Source organism: Microtus oregoni, unplaced genomic scaffold (genome assembly GCF_018167655.1).
Source record: "Microtus oregoni isolate MIOR12 unplaced genomic scaffold, Mior012 000046F_ref0000063, whole genome shotgun sequence".
Lineage (NCBI taxonomy): Eukaryota > Metazoa > Chordata > Mammalia > Rodentia > Cricetidae > Microtus > Microtus oregoni.
The window spans coordinates 13,498,245-13,522,592 of NW_024543220.1; the positions used below are offsets into that span (position 1 = coordinate 13,498,245).

The 24,348-nt window shown below is 53.2% G+C and overlaps 1 protein-coding gene across 1 annotated transcript; it reads right to left on the reverse strand.

Annotated features, from left to right (window-relative positions):
• Positions 1-375: 375 nt before the first annotated feature.
• Positions 376-13,977, reverse strand: Tulp1 (TUB like protein 1). The gene is made up of 15 exons (XM_041635012.1): positions 13,931-13,977; positions 13,762-13,813; positions 13,355-13,436; positions 13,111-13,263; positions 12,662-12,796; positions 11,561-11,656; positions 11,343-11,462; positions 10,973-11,088; positions 7,450-7,455; positions 7,009-7,179; positions 6,719-6,831; positions 4,473-4,584; positions 4,298-4,396; positions 3,033-3,204; positions 376-787 (listed from the first exon to the last, which is right to left on the reverse strand). Exons 1-15 carry the CDS (start codon positions 13,975-13,977, stop codon positions 654-656), a joined length of 1,608 nt encoding a protein of 535 aa, XP_041490946.1. The 3' UTR covers positions 376-653.
• Between the last annotated feature and the right edge of the window lie 10,371 nt (positions 13,978-24,348).

Consider the following 24,348-nt stretch of genomic DNA (forward strand, 5'->3'; position numbering starts at 1 on the left):
AAGCGGCGCCCGGAGTCTCGGGGTTCCCCACCCTTCCACTCGGGTCCGTCGCAGTCGAGGCCTCAGCAGCGCTCCTCCCACCGAGAGCCCGCCCCCCCACTCCGGGGCCCCAGACCCGGCTCCGCCCTGCCCGGACCCGGTTTGTCTGGTTCTCCCCGAGTGGCTTGTTTCTCGAATTTCTCCCTTTCTCCCTCTTCCTGGACCTCTGGGGCCCCTCCCTCTCCTCCCTGCTGCTTGGAGAGTCGGGGGCCGGACCCTGAGGTACTGCTGAGGATCCATAGGACAGAAGGATACAAGGGAGGGAGCTCAGAGCACGCGTGGGCACCTGGGTCTACAAGCACGCATCCGGGAATTACCGCTGTGTTCAGTCTGGGATGTAACTTTATTGAGAATGTGGGTCTCGGACCCTGCTTCTCCGTTTCCCCCAGTTAAGTCCTGGAGGGGCCTCGAACGTCTGACTCGGGCTCCCGAGCAGGAAGTGGCTGGGGAGGAGGGGGCGAGGCAGGCATTGCTTTTCTGCGACCAGATGTTCATCTCCATCCCAGTCAGAGCTCCTTCGCCTGGCCGGTGCCAGGCTAGGGGTGCGCGGGCTGTGGGGGAGGGACCCTATCACCCCCAGCTGAGTGTTTTCCCAGCGCCGAGGGGTTGTGGGGTCACTCGCAGGCCAGCTTCCCGTCGAAGCTGGAAAGGGCGATGGCGAAGGCCTGCAGGGCGCACAGCGGGTACCGGTAGTCCAGAGTGAAGGCATCCTCGGCTATGCGGCCGAACTGGAGCACTATATAGTCGGCTGTGAACGACAATGGGGTGACCTCAGGCCCTCTCTTGACAGGCAACCCCATAACACCGGGAGGTCCTTTTCCTTGATTTGGAGTCACAGCCCCCAGGCAGCCTTGGGCCACCTTCCCTTCACTGAGTCGTCCAACTAGCCCCGCCTGTGCAGGGTCTGTCACACCAAGTCCGCAGGGCAGGAGCCCCACCTTATCAGCCTCTGCCCAGGGCTACAGCAAATCTGTAATCTAGCAGTACAGGACCCTGACAAACTTGCCCAAACCAGAACCCTTCCCTGCGTTGTCCAGTTTTGGCCTCATTCCTCTGCCCAGCCCCAGTTCATAAGGCCCACATTTGACCCTAGTTCAGGTCCTTCTCTAACCAGGAGTGGAGTGGCAGGCCTCTCCAGCTCTGGAGCTATCAATTCCAGTCACTCAATCAATCAGCCTCTTTCCACACCCTTCCCTCCACCGCACCCTTCTGTCTTGGAGTAGCCAAGGCTGGCCTTGAATTCCTAATCCTCCTGCTAGGTCCCTCCGAAATGCCCTGGCTATCCTGAATCTGTCTAAGAGGACCAGGCTGGTCACCTGGGTAACAGGCAAGACCACCCAACTGGCTTCCCAACCCAATCTCAGCACCTCTCTCCAAGCCTGAATAGGGATAGGAAGCTATTTTAAAACAAAAACCCCTCCATCCTGGTCTGGTTGTGGACCAGGCTCCCACAGGAACTGGCCTGGTGAGCAGTCCCAAGGCCTGGGGACATGAGATACTGGGGACAGCAAAGGACTGGGGGCGGCGGATTGCATGGTACTGGCCAAACCCTTTGTGGAACCTCTTGCCCAAGCTAGGACAGGGACATCCATGCCCTGGAGATCTTGGTTCCCTAAATAAGTCCTCAGGGGCAGTCTGAGAAAAAGTAGACGCTGGAGAGATGGCTCAGCAGTGAAGAGCACTGTTTGCTTTTGCAGAGGACCCCGCACCCAGAAGACCGCCTGTAACTCTAGTTCCAGGACATCTGATACCCTCTGGCCTCTGTGGGCACCTGCACACACAAGGTACACATAATTCATGCAGTCATACACACACATAAAAAAATAGATTTTGGAGCCGGGCGGTGGTGGCGCACACCTTTAATCCCAGCACTTGGGAGGCAGAGGCAGGCAGATCTCTGTGAGTTCAAGACCAGCCTGGTCTACAAGAGCTAGTTCCAGGACAGGCTCCAAAGCCACAGAGAAACCCTGTCTCGAAAAACAAAAACAAAATCTATTTTTTTTTTTTTTGGTTTTTCGAGACAGGGTTTCTCTGAATAGCCCTAGCTGTCCTGGAACTCATTCTGTAGAACAGGCTGGATTCAAACTCACAGAGACCTGCCTGCTTCTGCCTTCTGAGTGCTGGGATTAAAGGTGTGCACCACTACCCAGCATAAAATTATAAATCTTAAAAAAAAAAAGTCGTAGACACATAGAAATTCATGGTCCATATTTCCTACTCTTGGTGCTTGCTGCCAAGTCTGGTGACCTTCAGGTCAAATTCATTTGATTCCTGGGATCAACTGATGAGGGGAGAGAAGTGGCTCCTGCAGGATGTCCTCTGACTACACACACAGACACAGAAGGCGGTGGATGCCTCCCCCAAGCCCTAGCTATCCTGTTCTTAAAACATAATCCTTGCTGGGCGTGGTGGCAAACCTCGATAATAAAACTCGGGAGGCAGAGGCAGGTGGATCTCCATGAGTTTGAGGCCAGCCTGTTCTACAAAGAGTTTCCAGGACATGTTACAGAGAGAAACCCTGTTGTGAAAAACAAAAAGTCCACACCCCCCGCCAAAGACAATCCTCTATTTTAGCAGGGTATAGTGACCATACCTTTAATCCCAGCATTGGGGAAGCAGAAGCAGGGGATCTCTGTGAGTTTAAGCCCAGCTTTGTCCTTATAGATAGTTTCAGGGCTATATAGTGAGACCTTGTTTTAGGACAATTATCATGAAAACAATAATTTCTAGCTCTTGTTTCTGCTCTGTGGTCTTGGGTGCCACCGCCGACTACACACCAAGGGGTTAAACTCCAGGTGGTCCCCAGATTCCAGCCTTCATCCCTCCCCTCATCACAAATACCACTGGGAGTGTCCAAGCATCTACCCGAGGATCCTGGTCAAGGCTAGGTCACAAACTTGTCCTAGTGAACCCCAAGACTTTTGCTCGAACTCTCTGAGCCCCCTCCCAAACCAGAGTCAAGAGGGGAAGAGAGAGGGCCCTCAGACACTCACGGTCATCAGCATGCACAATCTGAAAGTTCTTGACGGAGGCCTGGGTGACCCGGCCCTGGAAGTTGAGGGTGTAGGAGCCACTGTCTTCGTTCCAGATGGGCGGCTTGTTATGTAGTTCGATGAGGCTCTCCAGCGTCTTGTTCTGCCAGCGCACCAGCAGTCCATCGCTGGCCTGGGGCGCCCAAGGGGAGGTAACAGAGAAAAGATGGTTAGAGCTGGCTGGGCTAGCTCCGTGGGCTAGCTCCGTGGGCTAGCTCCGTGGACTAGCTCCGTGGGCTAGCTCCGTGGACTAGCTCCGTGGGCTAGCTCCGTGGACTAGCTCCGTGGACTAGCTCCGTGGACTAGCAGCCAGGACGGCTGTGCGGCTGTTGTTCAGCCTGGACTGCAATGTCCACAGAGGGTCTCAGCAGACACTGGGGAACAGCGCTGAGAGCAGAGAGTGGAAAGACACAACTGGCACCCAGGAGGAGTCGTGGGCCACTCTTCATGTCCTAGTCTCCCACTGCACCTGGAGCTCATTGATTGAGCTAGGCTGGGTGGTCAAAGCATTTGGGGATCCACCCATCTCCACCTGCCCGGTGCTGAGGTACAGGTCCACATCAGTGTGCTCAGCTTTTACATGGATACTGGGAATCTCCACTCAGGCCTTCATGCATGTACAGCAGGCATTTTATTGACAGAGACATCTCCAAGCCCCCTCTATTATTATTATTAATTATTATTATTATTTGTGTGTGTGTTATGTATGTGTGTATGTGTGTGTATATGTGTTGTCAGGGTCCCATATAGCCCAGGCTAGCCTCAAACTCCCTGTGTAGCTGAGGATAACCTTGTACTTCTAATCCTCTTGCTCTACCTCCTGAGTGCTGGGATTAGAGGCGTGAACCATGATGCCTGGTTTTTGCGGCACTGGGGATGGAACCCAGTGCCTCGTGCCTGTCAGGTGAGCCACCCCAGCCCAGCAGCTAGTGTTCTAATCACTGCTGTGTCCCATTTGAACCTTGGTTCTTTCTGACGGACCTCAGAAGTAGGAGTCCACAAAACCTGCAAGGCCCAGCTTCCTGGCCAGCGTGGCCCCCAAAGGCAGCTTGGCCTCCTAGCAGGGAGAGGGAATGGGCAGCTGACAGGGTTGTTACTTTTCACTGTAAATGACTGAAGTGACTTCAGTCACCCAGGAGCATGGGACATGCCAGTCATCGGTCTCTGAGACCCTAGGTTCACCCAGCCTGCAAGGTTCCTGCAAGACTAGGGAGGTAGAGGCTCACATTTCGGGGCCGGATAGGGACCCTCTCATTGTCCGAGTTCATCCCAGGGATGATGACAGTCATGCGACGGGGTCCCCGGAACCCTAAAACATTGGTTTCCTGAAAGAGAGAAAAGGCCATCAGGCTGCATCCTACTCGAGGAGAGCCGGGCACAGTGGGGATAGTGGCTTCTCACATAGATAACAGCTGCCAGCTCCTGGCGCAGGCTCCCCACGTCCACACCACCGCTGCGCTGCGGGTTTTGCCCGTTGTCAAAGACTGTGAAGCGGTTGCCCAGGAGATTGGACCTGAGGGTGGGAGAAGAGTTGAGCCAAGGCAAGAGGGTACCCTACCACCTCTCATCCCAAAACCCTTCCCCCAAGCCCCTAGTTCAAGAGCAAGGGGCAGTGTGTGTCTTGGGAGTGAGTATGTCACGTGCCTTGATCCAGGCTTCCCTTGAAGGGACAGTTTTAAAATTATTACTTATCACTGTTGTTTTGAAACAGTCTGGCTGTGGGGCTCAGTGGTGGAGCACACTCCTTTGCATGCCTGAGGCTCTAGGTTCAATCCCCAGCAGCAAGAAAAACAGAGCCAGGTGTGGCAGTAGCTGCTGCCTTTGGCAGGTGTAGCAGGTACCACCTGCCCCCACACAATGAGGTCAAACCAGCCTGGACCCCGGCTCATAAAAAAAAAAAAAAATCAAAACTAAGGCTGTGCCGGGCGGTGGTGGCACATGCCTTTAATCCCAGCACTCGGGAGGCAGAAGCAGGCGGATCTCTGTGAGTTCGAGGCCAGCCTGGTCTACAGAGTGAGCTCCAGGACAGGCTCCAAAGCTACGGAGAAACCCTGTCTCAAAAAAAAAAAAAATCAAAACTAAGGCTGGGGCTCAGTGGTAAAGGGTCAGCATAGGCTGAGGAGCCAAGTTTGAGCCCTGAAAAGGCAGAAAGAGAACTGAGCCCACAAAGTTGTCCTCCGACCTCCACACAGACATACCAGTGTGCATGTGCCTGTGCACACCACACTCAGAATAAAACTAAATAATAAGATAAATAATTCAAGCTGGGCATCGTGGCGCACACCTTTAATCCCAGCACTCAGGAAGCAGAGGCAGGTGGATTTCTGTAAATTCGAGGACAGCCAGAACTGTTACACAGAGATTCCTGTCTCAAAAACAAAAGCCAAACACACACTAAATAAATAAATAAATATTTCGGATTTTGTCTCCCTCTGTGGCCCCGGGAGATAGGAATCTCAGCTGTCCCCTTGAGTTGGTTCTTTTGATCACTGACCTATCGAATGCACGTGTGCGGCCGTCAGGGGTCAGGGAACAATGATCAGGAGCCAGTTCTCTCCTTCTATCATGTGGGTCCCAAGAGACTGAGTTCAGGGCATCAGGCTTGGTGGCAAGGACTCTTACCCCCTGAGTCCTCCCCTCTGTAAATCTACAATAGCTACAATCCTCCTCTGGTTTGCTTGGTAAAAGGATGAAATTTCTGGTTAATGTTTGGAAAGTGCTCAAGATTATGCCTGAGGCATGGGCAGGCTCCTACAGACTTTTGTGAAAAGTTGTGGTGGTACTTGCAGCTAGGATTTGCTGAAGGAGGCAGAAGCAGGAGGATCACGAGTTGAGGCCAGCCTAGGCTACACATTAAAAAAAAAAAAAGAAGTCCTTTCAGACTAGCGGGTAGCTGAGCCGCCATAGGGAAACCTGCCTGGCCTCATTGAGTCTCCCTTTGCTTGTTCATACACTCAGTAAATACTGCTTTCCTTTGCTCTTGAAACATCCTCTCCTGAGGTAGACCAGGCTGGCCTTGAACTGTGGATTCTCCCGTCTCTGCCTCCTGGTGCTGGTTGCTGGTTTTACAGGTGTGTTCCATGGTAACTGGTTTATGTGGTGCTAGGATCAAACTTGGTTAAGCAAATACTCTTCTCTTTCAATTTAACTACATCCCCTTTCTCTCTCCTCCTTTTTTGGGGGAAATGGGGCAGGGTCTAATGTAGCCCAGGCTACCTCTAAGTTCCTTAAACAATCAAGGGTGACCTTGAACTCCTGATAATTCTTTCTCTAACTACCAAGTGCTGGGATTATATCACGTCCCATCACACCCAGTAGTACACCTCCTCAGAGAAGGTACTGTGTGGGAGCCGGTAGCACTCCATGAAAAGGGCCCCGCCCTTATGGAGCTAGACAGAGTCCATCTCTGTGAGAGCCTTTGTCAGGCCTGTATAGTCCCCATCCCTTGGGGGAGATGCTGGCATGCAGTGCCAGGGGCCCATCTCAAGCCCACAAGACCATCTACATCAGGTCTCCAAGACATCCAGGCTTGTCAGAATGTGCGATGCCCTAGGCTGAAGGAGCATCTGGAGCATCCCATGTGGGGTCACTCTGCCAGCCACAGTGGCACAGAGGTGACTGCCCGTGGCCCGGAAGTGCAGCCGCACCTCAGCTTTCCGATGAAGTCCTCCCCTCCCCTGGACAAGTTGGTAGGGTCCCTGGAGATGAGGTAGTTGGCTGTCTTACTGCGCTTGCGTTTCCTGCTGGCCAAGAGGAACACCTGCAGAGAAGGGAACAGAGAGGTGACAAAGTGGAACTGGGGTACCCGGGAGGCCCCAGACACTGCCCCTACCCTAGACACCCCTCAGCCCTAGACACCCCCCAGCCCTAGACAGCCCCCAGCCCTAGACCTAGACACTGCCCCAGTCCTAGACACCCCCAGCCCCTCTCTCAGAACCTTCTTCTCTGTGTCCAAGTGTAGGAAGTACGATGGGTACATGCCACGGTCCATGCCCTTCTTGTCCCGTGTCAGCCGGCAGCGCACTGCCCTGCCCTGGGGCGCTGGCTGTAGCACAAACTCCCGAGGTTCACCCACTTCCAAGGGGGGAGACGAAGCCCTGTTCTCCTTCTGCACAGGCAGACAGTGCATCAGCCAGGACACCCCACTTCATAGGTCCCCTTCTGCACCCCAGGCAGGACAGGCCATCACTCACCACTTTCTGGAGGGAAAAAGGAGATATGTCCTGGGTGGAGGCACTTCCATCCCCCACAGCCTAGAAGCCCAACCTCATGAGAGAAGGCTCTGGAATTCTGCAATGTATTATAACTATTTAGGTTGAACCCAGACAGTCCCAGTTTGAGTTCATGTTCCACCACTAAGGGTCGGTCAGCTAGTTACAACTTTCTTGTTTCCATTTTATATATATTTTTATTTTGTGTGCATTAGTGTTTTGCCGGCATGTATGTTGGTGTTACAGTGTCAGATTGCCTGGAATTGGAGTTACAGGAAGTTGTGAATCACCATGTGGGTGCTGGGAATTGAACCCTGGTCCTCAGAAGAACAGTCTGTGCTCTTTTTTTTTTTTGCATTTCTTTTTTTTTAAATTTTTAAAGGTTTATTTATTATATATACACAGTGTTTTGCCTGCATGGTCACCTTCACACCAGATGAGGGCGCCAGATCTCATTACAGATGGTTGTGAGCCACCATGTGGTGGCTGGGAATTGAACTCAGAACCTCTAGAAGAGCAGCCAGTGCTCTTAACCACTGAGCCATCTCTCCAGCCCCCCAGCCTGTGCTCTTAACTGCTAAGTCATCTCTCCAACCCCATTTTCATATTTAAAGATAAGGTCTCATAAAGCCCAGATTGACCTTGAACTCACTGTGTTCTGGAGGCTGGCCTCGAACTCCTGATTCTCCTGCCTTCACCTCCCAAGTTCTGGGACAACAGCTATGAGCTATCTGCCACATCTGGCTCTGTTGTGGTGGTGATAGGGTTTTGGTTTTTGTTTTTTAATAATAGATGTGAGCGTTTAGTCTGCAAGTCTGTGCAACGCGTGTGCCTGGTGCCCTGGAGGCCGGAAGAGGGTACAAGATCTCCTGGTGCTGGGTGGTGGTGGTGCCTCTAATCAATCCCAGCACTCAGGAGGCAGAGGCAGGAGAATCTCTGTGAGTTCAAGGCCAGCCTGGTCTACAGAATGAGTTCCAGGACCCAGGCTGGCCCCACTGCAATCCTCCTTGGCCTCCCAGTGCGTGGAGTAGGGGCGTGTCCCACCATGCCTAGTACTCCAAATATCGACTCTGCATTCTCATTAACACACTGGGGTAGCCATCCCTGTTCTATAGAAATGGGGGTCATGCCATGCCTACTGGAGAGGTCTCTGTAGAAAGGAAGAAGGGCCTCCAACCAACAACCATGGCTGAACCACTTTAGAAATGAACGGTCCATTCCAAGTCAGTCTTTCAGGTAAGTACAACCTCGTGTGACACCCTGAGCCCACATGGTTCTGGGAAACCGTCCCTAGATTTGTGACCCTTAGAGACCAAGCAGGAAAGCTGGCTCCCTAGCTGAAGACACTAAAGCTTGGAGGCCATTTGTTATGCAGCAAGACCTAGCTGACTCACGCAAGACTTGGCTGACTCAGGAACCTGTCAGCTTGGAGAATTTCCTAGTAACACCTCAGTTACCGAAGGAGGCAGGGTGAGACCTCGCGCCCTTTCTCCTGCTGCTCCGTGAGAGGAGCCAGGACTCCTCAGGAGAGCGACTGACCTATCAGGCTGGGGGTGTCAGCACCTGAGGCCTCAAAGTTATCTGTGAGGACCGAGGAGCCTTCTGCTGGGGGCAATCCTACGCTGCAGGTGGTAGAACACAGCCTGGGGCCCTTGGCCAAGGGGCACATGACCATCTTGACTGTGCTCCAGCCGGCTCCAGAAGAAACTTGGGAAACACAAGACTATGTCTGGAATGCGAAGTGAGAAAAGTCATCACTGACTCAAACGTCTCTGCACCTGTGAATGTGGACGCCTGCTGTGGGGAGGGCATTTCCACCTGGAATAAAACACCCCGGACAGCAATGGCAGTGATCTTGGTTAACACGAATCCATCCCCGAAGACCTGACACTCCTACACAAACTACTAAACCCACAGAGCTTGATCCAGGGCTGGCTCCTGGAGGTCTCTCCCTCTCAAGGAGAGTTTAACTCTCAGCCAGGCCTCCTTGTGTGTGCATAGGTTGTCATTCAAAGTCCTTAGCGACATGTCTTGATAGTGGAACATGTCAAATCAGAATAGACTCTAAGCTTTGGCAAAGATTCTGGAGCCTTTGGCAGTCAGAGATTAATTGGTTACTTTATTTAAAGATTTATTTTTTTCGTCAGGCAGTGGTAGCACACAGCTTTTATCCTAGCACTTGGGAGGCAGAAGTAGGTGGATCTCTGTGAGTTCGAGGCCATTCTGGTCTACAGAGCAAGTTCCAGAATAGGTTCCAAAGCTACACAGAGAAACCTTGTCTCGGGGCTGGAGAGATGGCTCAGAGGGTAAGAGAACTGGCTGTCCCGAATTCAAATCCCAGCAACCACAAGGTGGCTCACAACCATCTGTAATGAGACCTGGTGCCTTCCTTGCCAGCAGTACATTGTATGCTTAATAAATAAATCTTTTTTAAAAAGTACAAAGAAGCAAAAACTCTAAAAAAGAAAGAAAGAAAGACCCTGTCTCGAAAACCAAAAAAAAAAAAAAAGAAAGAAAGAAAGAAAGAAAGAAAAAGAAACCTTGTCTCAAAAAAATTTGTGTGAGGGCTGGAGAGATGGCTCGGTGGTTAGGAGCATTGCCTGCTCTTCCAGAGGTCCTGAGTTCAATTCCTGGCAACCACATGGTGGCTCACAACCATCTGTAATGAGGTCTGGTGCCTTCTTCTGGCCTGCAGGCATATACACAGACAGAATAATATTGTATACATAATAAATAAATAAATTTAAAAAAAAATTGTGTGAGTGTTTTCCCCTGTATGGGTCTGTGTACCTCATGCATGCCCGGTGCCTTCAGGTCAGAAGAGGGTATCAGATCCCCTGGAAGTGGAAACGTGAGGTGCCCTGCGGGTGCTGGGAATCAAGCCTGGTTCCTTGACAAGAGCAACCAATGCGCTTAACTGCTGAGTCATCTCTCCAGCCTTGCTTTTGGAGACAGGGTCTCATGTAGGCCATCAACCTCACTGTGTAGCTGAGGTTAGCTCTGCACACCTGGTCCTGCCGCCTCCACCGCCCATGCGCTGGGGTTGCAGGCACAGGGTGAAGTATTTTAACAGTGGCTCCCGCTAGCCAACTTCCGGCCACTCGGTGCCCCAAAGGAGTATAAGATGTGCCTTCCAGATGCAGACTTAGACTTTCATCTGAAATCCCAGTACCAGTGAGGGTAGAAAGATCTGGAGTTCCAGACTGGCCTTGGCTACATAGCAAGACCTTATCCCATCCCATTCCCCCACCTCCACCCTCCCGAAACGAAACCCAGAGTCCTGCTGCTGTATGCTCGGCCTCCCTGTTTGTTTGTTTTGTTTTTTTCAAGACAGGGTCTTTCTGAGTAACAATCCTGGCTGTCCTGGAACTTGCTTTGTAGACCAGGTTGACCTCGAACTCACAGAGATCTACCTGCTTCTGCCTCCCGAGTACTGGGATTAAAGGCCTGTGCCACCACTGCTTGGCCCTTCCCTGGTATTTTAACACATGTCTTCTCACTGGGGACTGCCTGGTAGTCATACCGCAGAGGGAAGGCCTGGACGGCAGAGTATGTAAGGGCTGTGGGTGGCCTGAGCCATGCCTCCTCTGTCCCCTTGAGCCCAAAGCTCCTAGGCCGTGTGCCCAGTCATGGGTGGGGAGCCAAGTCCTTAGCCCCAAAGCCCCCCACATCTGCCCCTTGGGTGACAACCTTTCTGCCTTTCCCTTTCGCTCGGCCCTTCTGGTTGCTATTCTTCATGGCTGAAGACTCCTCCTCTTCCTCCTCCTCTTCCTCCTTCTTCTCTTCCTCTGAGCCTTTGGCTGGCCCTGAACATGGAGGGAGAAAGGCTGTAGACCCTTCATCCTGATTGGCCAGGTGTTCCCCACACCCACGCTCCCCTTTAATCCTCTCCACGCCCATAAAAAGGTTCTGATCAGAGCCTCAGAAAGGCCACCCGCTTGGAGCCACCTGGCTGTCAGGACAAGGGTGTCAGGACGCCCCCACGGGGTCCAGCTCTTGCCCCCCTCACTCCTCACAGCACACACCATGCCCATGGTCCCGCCACCCTTCCGCCATGCACCTTTCTTCTTCACGTCCTTTTCAGCCGGGCCACCTTCCCCAACTAGGAACATGGCTGCTGGAGTCTTCTTCCTCAGGGCTGCTGGACTTCTCGAGGGGTCCTTGTCAGCCTCCCCAGCCCCTGCAGAGAGGATACAAGAAGGGGGTCACCATTTCAACACACCCAACGACCCCTGTCCTCCGTCCATCCGTCTGTCAGTATCCACCCCTCCCCCTTACCTTTCTTCTTTGCCTTTTTCAGCTTGGTTCCCTCCCCTGCCTCCTTCTTCTTGGTGTGGGATGGTTTTCGGGGGGCTTCAGGGCTTCCTAGGTCCCCTGGGAATAGGAGGTTTGGGGGGGGGGGTCGGGAAAGAAGAAACCTATTGGGCCAAGGATCACCTTCTAACCCTGTCATTCAGCCTGCAGTTACCAGAGTGCTGAACACCAGACAGGGGACTGTGGTCCATGGTTCTGAAGTTACTTTCTCTTGAGTCTAAAAAAACGATCTGGCTAGGAATCAGCTTAAGAGGCACGGAAGGAATGAGTGAGGGAACGAATGGAAGCCAGGCTGGCACTTCAACCCTTAGTCCTCCTCCAGTCAGTCTCTCTTCCAGGGACCCTCCCCAGCCATGAGCTCAGCCTCTGATGCTCCACGGAGATCCCACCAAGCATGGCACACATTTCTGACCAGACCTTCCAGGCTGGGAGCCCTCACTGTCTTTAGTCGGGATTTCCTTTTACTTCCATCTACTTAATAAAAATTATAACGTTAGCTGGGTTCTGGTGGCACACGCCTTTAATCCCAGCGCTCAGGAGGCAGAGGCAGGCGGATCTCTGAGTTCGAGGCCCAGCCTGGTCGACAGAGTGAGTTCTGTAGCCCAGGACTGCCTGGGCTACAAAGAGAAACCCTGTCTCAAAAAACAAACAAAAAAGCCGGGCGATGGTGGCGCACGCCTTTAATCCCAGCACTCGGGAGGCAGAGGCAGGCGGATCTCTGTGAGTTCGAGACCAGCCTGGTCTACAGAGCTAGTTCCAGGACAGGCTCCAAAGCCACAGAGAAACCCTGTCTCGAAAAACCAAAAAAGAAAAAAAGAAAAAAGAAAAACAAACAAAAAACAAAACAAATTATAATCCACACAAAGTCAAAGCAAAGCCCACAAAGAAAACAGAACCTTCCTCCTTGGCGCGCCCTTTGCAGTGTGTCGCAGCCTTGAGAACTGATCTCCTTAGGGACCTAGGAACTAGCATTGAAGAGAGAGGGCCAGGGGAGGACTCTGCACCGGTGCTGGGAGCTCTTTCTGCCTGTCAGTGGGTGGGTTCCTGGGGGTTCCCTGCACCTACCCCGCTGGTCTAGGGCTTTGGCTTTCTTCTCTCTTCCCTTGGGTGGTCTCCTGGGGGACAGAGAGCTTTTCTCTTTTCCCCCCTCTTCCTCATCCTCTTCATCATCGTCATCGGAATCCTCCTCCAAATCCTCCACTATGGATAGAATACTCTTTGTAATACAGGCTCCAGAGATCCAGACCCTGCAGGGTGCTGAGGGGCTTCAAGCCCCTTCCTGCACGGGGCTGCGGTGGGCGGCACCCTGCTCTGCTCCCTCCTGACTTGCCTTCTCACCGTTACCACCATCTGGGGTACTTTGACTACTAACTGTAGCTCAAGGCTTTTAAACTTGGACCCATGCTGCCTCAGTTTCTCCATAAGTGTAACAGAGATAGAGCAGGGGAACCCACGCCTGGCCTGGGTGATCACTGCTCACACTGTCTGCCCCTCCCTCGGTACGCCTCACTCACCGCCTCCCACATCTGGGGCGCGGGCGACCAGGAAGGTTTCCTGGGGATCCCGCTTCTTGGCCTCGGGGTCCCGAAGGAACTTGGCGTAGACTGTAGGCACAGCGCGCGCCTCTGCGGGGTCTGCGGGCGGCCCCTCGAGCTTCTTGCGCCCAGCTGGACCAGATGTGTGGGCAGAGTTCTGTCTCAGAGGTCCCCACTTCAGCCTCCCCGGCCCATACCCACCCGCACACCCCCCAGGATTCACCTCCAGCTTTGCGGGGCTTGGATCCCTGAGACTCCGGGGTCTCAGACTTCTTTTTCCTCAATTTCTGTCCCTGGGTGGGTCGCTGTGAAATAGGGGTCACCAGGAGAGAAGGGGACTCTGGGGCTCCTATCCCCCTCTAATCCCTTGGTGCCGCCAGAAATAGCCTCGGATTATCCCAAGGGGTGCTGCAGTCCCTTCTCAGTGTGGATGACCCATACTCGCATGAGAGCCACTTCCAAGACCCAAAGCCCCCCAAATGTTCCTGGGCACCCCATTCCTAACCCCCTTTCTCCTCCTAAACTTTCCGGGTAAAGAGTTGAGAGGACCTCTCCCCTACAGCTCCCTTCCTGTGTACCCCGAGGGGCATCTTCGTGCCTCCTTTCCAAACCCCAAATTTGTTGACACACCTGCTTGGGGCGCTGCTGCGGTTCCGGGCTCAGCCAGTCCTCTTCATGGCCACTGAGGGTACAATGGAACCAGGCTGTTCCCTTCTTCTACTCCCCCCACTCCGCCACCACCACTGTGGTCCTGCAAATGGGGCCTGGGGTTCACATGGGACCATGTGGGGGTTCCCACCTGTCTGAGGCCCACACTTCCCGGAGGGTCTCCTCCTGCAGAGGCATGGTGCTCCTGGGCGCCTGTCGCGTGTCCTGTCACTGTCACTGGTCACTCCTCTCCCGTGCCTGGTAGTTAACAACCTCTCATCCCCCTCAGTAGCTAATCTCAGCTCAGCTTCTCCCCACCTGCGCGGCTCCGGCTCTGGCTAGGACTCACTTCTAAAGACCAGGCGCTCCAGCCCAGCGACTCAGCCACTGAGGGGAGGATCTGAACACACAATGCTCCTCAGCACAGCAGCCCGAAGGACCCTCCACCTAAATGAGGCGCTTCCCTATGTAACACTTCAGTGGGGGTGGGGGACTGGAGAGTAAAAGGTTAGACTGATTGATTCTCCAGTTGTCCCCAACCTCCCAACCAGTGTCTCCCTCAAATACTGGCCGCAAACTCACTACGCAGCTGAACTCCTGATTCTTCTGCCTCCATCTTCCAGGTCCTAGGTTATTAATTAGTTATTGTTTCCCCTGGTCTTACTATGTAACTCTGGCTAGCCTGAAATTCACTGTGTAGACCAGGCTCAGGCTGGCCTTAAACTCAGAGATCCATCTGCCTCTGCCTCCTGAGTACTGGGATTCAAGGCATGCGCCACCACAGCCCGGCTCAGGCTATTATTTTTAATTATATAATACATGTGTGTCTGTGTGTGGGTGTGTGCACTTGAGTGCAGGTGTCCTCGGAGGCCAGAAGGATGTGGATTCTATGAAGCTGAGGTGATAGTCCTAGGCCTATGTGAGTTGCCCAGCGTGAGTGCTGGAAACAGAACTTGGGTCCCCTGCAGAAGGAGTTTGTGACCTTAATAGCTGAGCCATCTCTTCAGCCCACATTTTAACATTGTAATAACATTCATTATAAAATTATTTTACTTAGCAAGTTCCAGGACAGGCTCCAAAACCACAGAGAAACCCTGTCTCGAAAAACCAAGAAAAAAAAATTATTTTACTTTTAGTTTTTTTTTTGTTTTTTGTTTTTTTTTTTTTTTTGAGACAGGATTTCTCTGTGTGGCCCTGGCTATCCTGGAACTTGCTCTGTAGACCAGGCTGACCTCAAACTCAGATCCGCCTGCCTTCGCCTCTGAGAGCTCAGATCAAAGGTGTGTGATACCACTGCCTGACTTTAACACACAATTTTGAATATTTTAGAAGATAAATAGTTTCTGGGCTGGGGACTATGCCTATCATTACAGTTCTTGGAAGGCAGGTGGCGTTAGGAGGACCACAAAATTGAGATCACTCCTCCCATCTTAAAAAACAATACAAAACAAAAACACCTGCCATGGCGGTTCAAATCCTAGCATTCCGGAAGCAAAGGCCCAGCTGGGCACCACAAAGCGGCAACTGGAAAAGTGGCTGGACGGTCGGAAAAGACAGACCTCCCTCCAAAGAAGGCGGCTGGAGAGAAGGCTCGGTGCCCAAGAGCACGCGCTGCTGTTTTCTACTCCCAGCACCGGCATTGGGCAGCTCACAACCGCCCGCAATCAAGCTCCAGGAATCTGCTGCCGCTGGCACCTGTGGCACCTGTACTCACGTGTGCACGCGCACATACACGTACACACACCTGCACACACACATACACACACCTGCACACACACGCACACACACCTGCACACACACGTACACACACCTGCACACACACGTACACATACCTGCACACAGTACACATACCTGCACACACACACGTACACACACCTGTACACATGTACACATACCTGCACACACACGTACACATACCTGTACACACGTACACATACCTGCACACACACGTACACATACATGGACACACACGCACACATGCCTACACACACGTACACATACCTGTACACACGTACACATACCTGCACACACACGAACACATACCTGCACACACGTACACATACTTACACACACGCATACATACATGGACACACACGTACACACACGCACACAGACACGTACACATACCTGCACACACACGTAAACATACATATGCGCATACATGTGCACACACAACACACAATAAACAAAACTTTAGAAATAAAGATAATTACTAGAGTCATCTTGAGTAGATGCATTTAAATCCCCTCCCCTCGAGAGCAGTACTTGAATTCCCAGGGGCAGCCCCAGGGCTGGTGGCCTGAGGCGTGGGAAGGACACTCAGGTTTGGGTCAGAGGTTCTTTTGGGTTTGAGTCTCTGGTGCAGGGACGAGGGACGGGTCTGGGCCCCAGATAAGCAGCAGGCACTTTGATCGCCTGCTCCTGGACTTTAGGCTGCCGGACAAACAGGCTGAGGCTCTGTAATTACCACTGCTTTCAACTCAAAGGGACATTTCTCAACTGGATCCCTGGCCTCAGTCACCAGACTCCATTCCACGTGAATTTAGCTGTTTTCTGAAATTGAATTTACTTTCAGAGGACAAAGATTGCCTGGTCCCCCAAGTCCCTCTTAGTCACGTGTGCTCATGTCACAGAGAGGTCACCTACTTGGCTAAGGCCACACAGCTTGCTTGGTGGATCCAATCAGCAAAACACCTACTATGTGCCTGGTTATTTATTTTTACAATATCATTTTAGAAAGCAATATTTATGCACTGTGTGTGTGTGTGTGTGTGTGTGTGTGTGGTTGTTTCACCCTCACAAATGTTTGTGAGCCATATGTCTGTCTTCTTAGAGCTGGGAAGAGGGCATCAACTGGAACTTGAAGTTACAGATGATTGTGAGCCACCAAGTGGGTGCTGGGAACAGAACCCAGTGTTCTGAGCTATCTCTCCAGCCCCCTTCCTGGTATTTTCTTGTAAATTCTAGTCCCTAGCTTTGAAAGACCACTAGACACTAGACCTTCCTCTGTAACACTGTAACATCGCAACATGGTAACATAGTAACATCGGCCTAACAACCAACTGATCCCAACAGCTCCATCAGGCATCCTCTATTTGGCAGATCCCATAACCTTCATGGCGAGGATCAGGAAACTGAAACACATCCCCAAGCCCAGGGACTCAATCTCAGGAACCAAGAAGGAAGCCTGACTGCTAGAATTGTGTTTTCAGTCAGAAAAAGACTGTCTGTGTGTGTCTCCTCAGCCTGGTGACCACAGACAACTGTCCTCCTTGCTGTGGTTTCTCATTTGAAGAATCCCTTCCTTCTGGTGGGCTTTCCAGACCCCCAGAAGCAGCCTGGGGAAGCACTGCATACTGATTGGTGCAGAGCCGGAACCTGGACAGCCTGCAGCTGAGTTCCTCAGAGGTGGTCGGTCGCAGCAGCACTTGCCCCCATTTGCAAAGGTTGTCTGAGTGACTCAGGACCTGCTGCTCACAGCTCTTGTCTCCCCCGGGCTCGCAGGAAGGGATCAGGACCCCGGCCAGGCTGTCTGAGTCCAGCCCCACTGTGGCCCACAGCCACAGCTGAAGGGACCCCTGAGTGGCCGCAGAGTGGGACCTACGCCCTGCGTTTGCTGGGGTAGAGAGGGTCGTGAGGTCACTGGGCGTGACACAGCCTCTCACACACCTCTGGATAGATAGATATGTGGATTGATAGAGTGCGTGCCTTAGCACACCCCCGAAGCCTGACACTCCCTCAGCCAGGTGTGCACCCTCCCCAAACAGATTCACCAACTGGGGACCACTTACCAAAACTTTAGGTGGCTGAGCCTCTGGGGGACATTTCCTGTCCAAACTGCCTCAGCTTCTGAGTTGGGATTTAGAAGTCAGGTTAACGCTGCAACCCTGGCTTTCTCTTCCTCTGGCGTGGCCACAGAGAACCAAGCCCAGGATTTCCAGGGTCTCCAGATGTGGACTTCTGGCACAAAGTCTCCCTTGCCAGAGGTGTTGTGTGATTCTAGTACCCAGCAGGTGGGGGCAGGAGGATCAGGAGCTTAGGGTCATCCTCAGCTACATAGAGGCCAGCCTGGGTTACCTGGGACCTTGATGTTGAAAAATCAGCCAAGACAAAGTTTGCATCTTGGTGCCAGGTAGGGACAGTGACTCATCCTCCCCCTATGACCTCAGCCCCTGTCTTTGTTCAAAGTGTACTGTGGGCCAGGTAATTGACAAGATTTTGTTTGTTTTTCCTTTGCAGTGCACTTGGAAACAGTTAGTTAGCAGAACTTTGTAACAAGCCGGCAGTGCTGAGGCAGAGACAGAGGCAGGCAGATCTCTGAGTTCAAGGCCAGCCTGGTCTACACTGGGAGCTCCAGGACAGTCAAGGTTATTCCATGAGACCCTGTTTCAACCCCCTTATCCTTGCCACAGGAGAACCATGGAGGGAACATCTGAGTCAAAGATCTCTTCCGATCATTGCTGAGAGTGAACCAGGCTGGGCTGGGCTGTACGTGACCCAGTCTTCGGAAGAAAGCAGAGATGAGCCCCCCAAAAGATACAGCCTAGGGGTCTTTTTTTTTTTGGCAGCCTAGGGGTCTTGATCGGGCTGATTTTCTCTGCCAGTTAAAGAATTAAAAGGCAGGAAAATTCTGACGCGCAACAGGTAGCCGCAGCGCAGAGAAATCTCACACCTCGCAGGCAGACTCAGCAGAAGAAACAAGGTGGTTCTGGGCGCGAGGAGACACGCATGCAGCAGGCATGCAGGGAACAAGACCCTCTGCAAAGCAGGGGGGACTCAGAAAGCCCACAGTTCCAGGCTCTTCCCGAGGGCTGGGGTTCAAGAGTTTCTGTGGAGGTTTCGTCCCCTAATTTAGGGCTGGTCATTTTGAAGAAAGCTGGGGTGGTGGATTGGCCCAGAATTGTAGTGTTTCATGACTTTGCCCTGGGAAGGGTGAGCCAGTCCACCGGCAAGGACCTGCTGGTGGGAGACAAAAGCCCGTTAGGAGGGTAAGGAAGACGCCAGCCGTCTTGCAAATTTGCCATCTTAATTACATAGCCACGGCCCCCCTTGCTATCTGTCTGTCTGCCTACCGGGAGTCTAACTCCTTGTCTCCCACTAAGTCTTCCATTGTCCTCTGAGAACGGTCAGGGTCAGTTATATCACTATGAGTGACGTCCACTTGGGGAGTCTGTGAACTTGAGCAATGACTTCTTCACCCAGCTGTCCCCAGGACATTGTTCCCACTGAGCCTCAGAGGTCCTGAGTTAGTAAGAGCTAAGGGCTCAGGAAAGGCTAGGAGAACTCTATTGATGGCAGGAGACAGATGCCCCAGACCAACTAACATGTGCAGGCAGACGCTCGACTTGGCTCATCCCGAGTGGGTCATAGCCCGCAAGGACATGTTACTCCAACTGACCGGTTGGAGTCATGTGTCTGCCCTGAGCAGTGCTCTCTGGGATAGCCCCCCCCCGGGGGGGGAGGATTAATCCTGAACAGGAAAGGAGGGGTACTTCTCACTGGGGCGCTGCTGGCAGCTGCTGGGAGAGTAACACAGAACTGGGGAGGCAGGAGTGCGGCGTCCATGGAAAGCTTGTGGGCATCAGGCACCCAGGCTTTGGGCTCTCCTCGCTAAGCCGCTTAGGGGACAGGGAGGCAGGACGGTTGGCCCACCAGAGCTCAGCGGGCGCACAAGAACTGGATGCACCTGTGTGTGCTTGGCATCTCCTCTGAAAGCCCCTGCCCAGCACTGCACTGGTACTGCCGGTCAGAGGGCAGAGTCTCAAAGGCGAGGAAGCAGAAGAATCAGTGTAGAGCCCAGATGCCAGTGAAGGGTCCCTGGGGAGCCTTATGAGGCCAGTGCCACACTAACAGCATCCGTCAAGGTTCTGCAGAGTAAATTTGATGGCCAGGCAGCTTGCGGACCACTAGTGTGGAGGCCTTGTGAGGCGGCCTTGAGCTGGGGACTTGACTGTGTTATCCCTCGCTCTGTGACTTCAGGTCAGCCCTGTAACTCCTCAGATCATTCATTCCTGGGAAGGACACAGCTTCCTCACCTTGGGTGGTAAGGTTTGATGATATAATGTCCTTCCAAAGAGGATCTCACATCTTACCTACTTCGGCCATCAGACTTTTGAGACGATGGCTCCCAAAGAATTAGGATGTCCCCAGGATTCTCGTGCTGGGAGAAGGAAATGCCTGAAGCCTGGCACCAGCTACAGGGGGACTTGTTCTCCCAGGAAGACATTTTCATACAGTTCTGACATCCGTCAGGCCACCTTGCAGGAGCCTGGGGTCAGTGATGGTCAGGGCCGTACTTTAACCAGGACTGCTTAGCTATGCAAACCTCGGGACCTCCATTAAACCTAAACCCCACATCAGGACCCCAAAGATGGATTTGAGGGTCCCAGGGCCTCTTTCTCATCTCAGTGTGGTCATGATGAGGAAATCTTTCTCTGCTTTTCATTATGAGTATTTATCATTTATTTTGAGACAGGCTCTTACCATGCAAATCTGGGTGACCTCGAACTCGCCAAGCTCCTCCTCAGATCCCGAGTGCCGGGTTAAAGGAGTGCACCATCACGATACCCAGTTAGCCAATCCATTTAGTTGGTCTGTTGAGAGCAGGCGGCCGAGCCTGGCTCAAGGCTGCCGGAGCCCAGGCTCTCCCCTTAACTCTGCTAACATTAGAACAGTCTGTGAGTCCCCAGGTAACACACATTCCCACACACCTGTAATCCCAGCCCCTGAGGCAGGAGGACTCTTGTGAATTCGAGGTCAACCTGGGTTACAGAATGAGACCCTGTCTCAATCTCTCCCCATTCCCGTAAAAAGAGTTAGAAACTGGCCAGGCTCGGTCTCCTGTGGAGTCCAGCAGGGCAGCCTCCGGCATCTGGGACCCAAATGACCACTGAACTGAATGGGTTTGTGGGATGGGGGCCTCTGGACTCACCACCAGGTGGCTTCCGCCCTCCTTGACTGGGGGATGAGGATGGGTCCAGGTGGGGTTGCACCAGCTCAGCCTCACCACCAGGCGGCGGCAGAACCCGCCCACAGAGGAGGCCACTGCTGAAGAGGCTGGTGCCTCACTTCCACCTCCTCCCTCCTCCGTGCCCTGTCCTGTGTCACCCTCTTTTTCCCTCCTCCTCCCTCCCCATCCTTCCTCTCCTGGGTCTCATCTTTTGGGAGTGAAGACACGGAGACATTGTTTGTCATGGACAAAGGAAGTGACCCAGGTACATTGGGCGCCCTAACCCTGAGGTCAGAGAAGAGCCAAGGAGCCTTTGGGAAGGCTGGTCTTGAACCTGCCAGGTGAGAAACGACAACCCAGGTTCCCTTTTGACAGGATCTCTCTGGGTAGCCCTGGCTATCCTGGAACTCTCTCTGTAGACAAGGCTAGCCTTGAACACCTGTCTCTGCCTCAGCCCCCCTTCCCCAGGTTCTTATATTTTTGGTTATGAGCCTAGCCTTTAACGGCTGAGCCATCTCTCCAGCTCTTTTTTTTTTTTTTTTTTTTTCAAGACAGGGTTTCTCTGTGGTTTTGGAGCCTGTCCTGGAACTAGCTCTTGTAGACCAGGCTGGTCTCCAACTCACAGAGATCCACCTGCCTCTGCCTCCCAAGTGCTGGGATTAAAGGCGTGCGCCACCATCGCCTGGCTCCCAGGTTCTTAAGAAAAAAAAAATCCACATTCTTGGCATGGGCCAGGCACTGGATTGCCCTGTCTCTGGAAGAGGGTCACAGAGAGGGAGTGTGACCTGCCCCAGACCACACAGCTGATCTGCTCCAAGATCCTACCTGAACCCTCTGCGGCAGAGGTAGCCTGGCTCTGAGAGGTGTCTGCACATGGTGTCTGCAGAGAGCTCATCTACGGGAGCCAAACAGTGTGTGTGTGTGTGTGTGTGATGCATGTGTGTGCATGTCTATATGACTGTATGCACGAGTGAATGTAAGTATATGCGTGCATGTGTGTATGCATGAGATTGTAAGTGTAGGTGAGTGTGTGAGTGTAAGTGTAGATGTGTGTATACTTTTTAAGTCAGCTTTAAACCAGAAACAATGGCACACACACACCTGAGAGCCGAGTTGCTCTGTCCACAGGGCGGTGGTGCCTCAGTTGTCCCAGCCTGGCTTGGGGAAGCCAGGAAGCTGGAGAGCTGCTGGTCCCTGGGCTGTGGACAGGCTGGTCGAGCGTCAGGAAGGACGGGGCGCACAACAGGCAAATAAGCTCTGTGGGAAGAGGGAGTGCTCAAAGCACTCTTCCTTAGGCTGCACCTCCTTCACCTGGACCCTGCGGGGGCGTGGGGGGGGGCGTGCCATCCACAGCTAGGGTCTGTCAATCAAGGCAACCTGGACACTTCTTCAGGTGGGACCCACTGTGCAGGTTATTCTAATCTACAACAAATTGACATTAAAGTCAACATTAATGCTCCCCCGTGCTGGGTTCCAGGGCCAAGTGGCCACGCCCAGCTTTTATGTGGGCGCCAGGGTCCGAACTGAGGTCCTCATGCTTGAGCAGCAAGCCCTTTTAGCCACTGAGTCAGCCCCCAGCCCTGAACTGGCTTCTTGAGTCACGCTATTGTGAGTCACGCTGCCCTGGCATCCTGAGGCTTCTCCCGTCTTAATGAAGTTTTGGCACGTGGCTGTCACACCTCCACCACGATGCTGCCACAGCCACGCCCTGGTCCTGTCATCACCCGAAACTGCCCCACCTCTGAAATCGCCACCCGGCCTCCAGCCTCTGATGACAACCTCCTCCCATCCACCTTGCGCTGTCCCCGGCCGGCCGCGCCTCTTCTCTGACCCGCTTCAGACCTCCTGCCCAGTGGCGCATCCTGCCCGAGCGCACGCCTATCACCTGCAGACCGCACCCATGGGTGCTGAGTCATTGCACTTGAGGACTTAGTACTTGGTCAAAGGTAAGCCCGGGATTGACGGTGCAGGAAGGACCACTCCCAAGGCTCTGGAGAAAGGGACCTGAACTTTCTGCTCTGATGACAGCTGGGAGCGCATGGCCCACAGGCTGGGCGGGTGGTTCTCAGTGTGACCATGTGGAGGTGATGGGATCACGGGACCCAGATGGTCTGACAGGAAGCCGGCTGATATGGTCTCTTTCTCCCGTGATGGCATCCACCATGGGTCCCCCACCAAAGACTAAACTGACAGGGGGTACTTCCTGTTAGATTTTCAGTCTACAATATTGAGCCAAATAAACCCTTTTTCTTTATTAAGTTACTCAGTTTTGGGCAATTTGTGATAGCAATAAAAATAGATAAATGCACAGCTATTCATAAAAAAAAAAAAGCCTGGAAGTTTCAGATTGGTGAATCAGGATCCGAGATTCACGTGTCAATGGTTTTCTGTTACTGGGGACAGGCCTGGCATTACTGCGGTAGACTCTATTAGAATCATTTTGAAGACCTTTAAAAAAAAGCACACACACAAAAAAAGCACATTTACTTTGTGTACACCCACGAAAGCCTGTGCACAGGCGTTCCCACGGGTGCACGCCATAGTGCAACTTGTCCCCTCCCTCCACCACGTGGGTCTCAGGGTTGGAACTCACTCAGGTCATGGTCTTGGTGGCAGGCTCCTTTGCCTGCAGAGCCATCTCGCTCACTCGCTCTTTTCTTCTTTCTTTTTTGGTTTTTAGAGCCAGGACCATGTGCCCAGGGCCCTCCCATCAATCAAGAAGGCCCCGTGGACGTGCCCATAGGCCAATCTGATAGAGGCGTTTGTGCCATCCCAGATGACCTAGTTGTATCAGGGTTGACAAACCCAACCACACAAGGTCATAGACTGACCTTGAACTCACTGTCGAGCTAAGGAGGACTTCCACCTTCTGGTTCTCCTGTCCCCACCCCCAAGAGCTGGGGTGACAAGTGTGTACCCCCAAAAGGTACTTATGGGGTGCTGGAGATGGAGCAGGGCCTGTGTGTGCTGGGGGGCACACACCCAAGACTGGGTTTACTTTCATATGGTCACAGCTTCCCTCACCGTCCTCCTGGCAGGGCCGAGGGGGGCTGCCTAGCTCATTCAGGAATCCTGATCTTTCCCCAGATGGAACCTGCCCCTGTCACCCTCCCCCACCCCCGTCCCAGGCAGGTAACACTCAGATCTGGGCCAACACCCCAGGCCTCTCACACCCCCCTCATTTGTCTGAGAGTGTTTGGAAAGGGGTCCGAGTCACAGTTCCAGGTAGACTAGCTGGGTGAGCAGTCTGGCCTCCACCAGGCCCCAGCGAGACCCCCTGTGCATGACGGGCTGCTGCACAGCCCACACAGACAGGCAGCCAGGGGTTCCTGCTGCTCACTGCTCTGCCCACCCGCTCTGCCACCTCCTCCAGGACTAATCTCATTAGGTTCCCCAGCTTACAAGGCTCCCCTTGTCACAGCAGCCCGCTGCCCCCCTCCCTGCCCCTAATCCCCATCTGGCCCCTTCCCTTGTCTCCTCTGTCTCCCCATCCTCAGAACAAGGCCTGGGACAGAAGAGGGGGGACTGTCTTCTGTGATATCTCCTTCATCTTCTAATCCTCCAGAAGACTTGATCCCCACCCCCCACACGGGTGGGGAGGTTGCTTCCCCTGCTCCCCC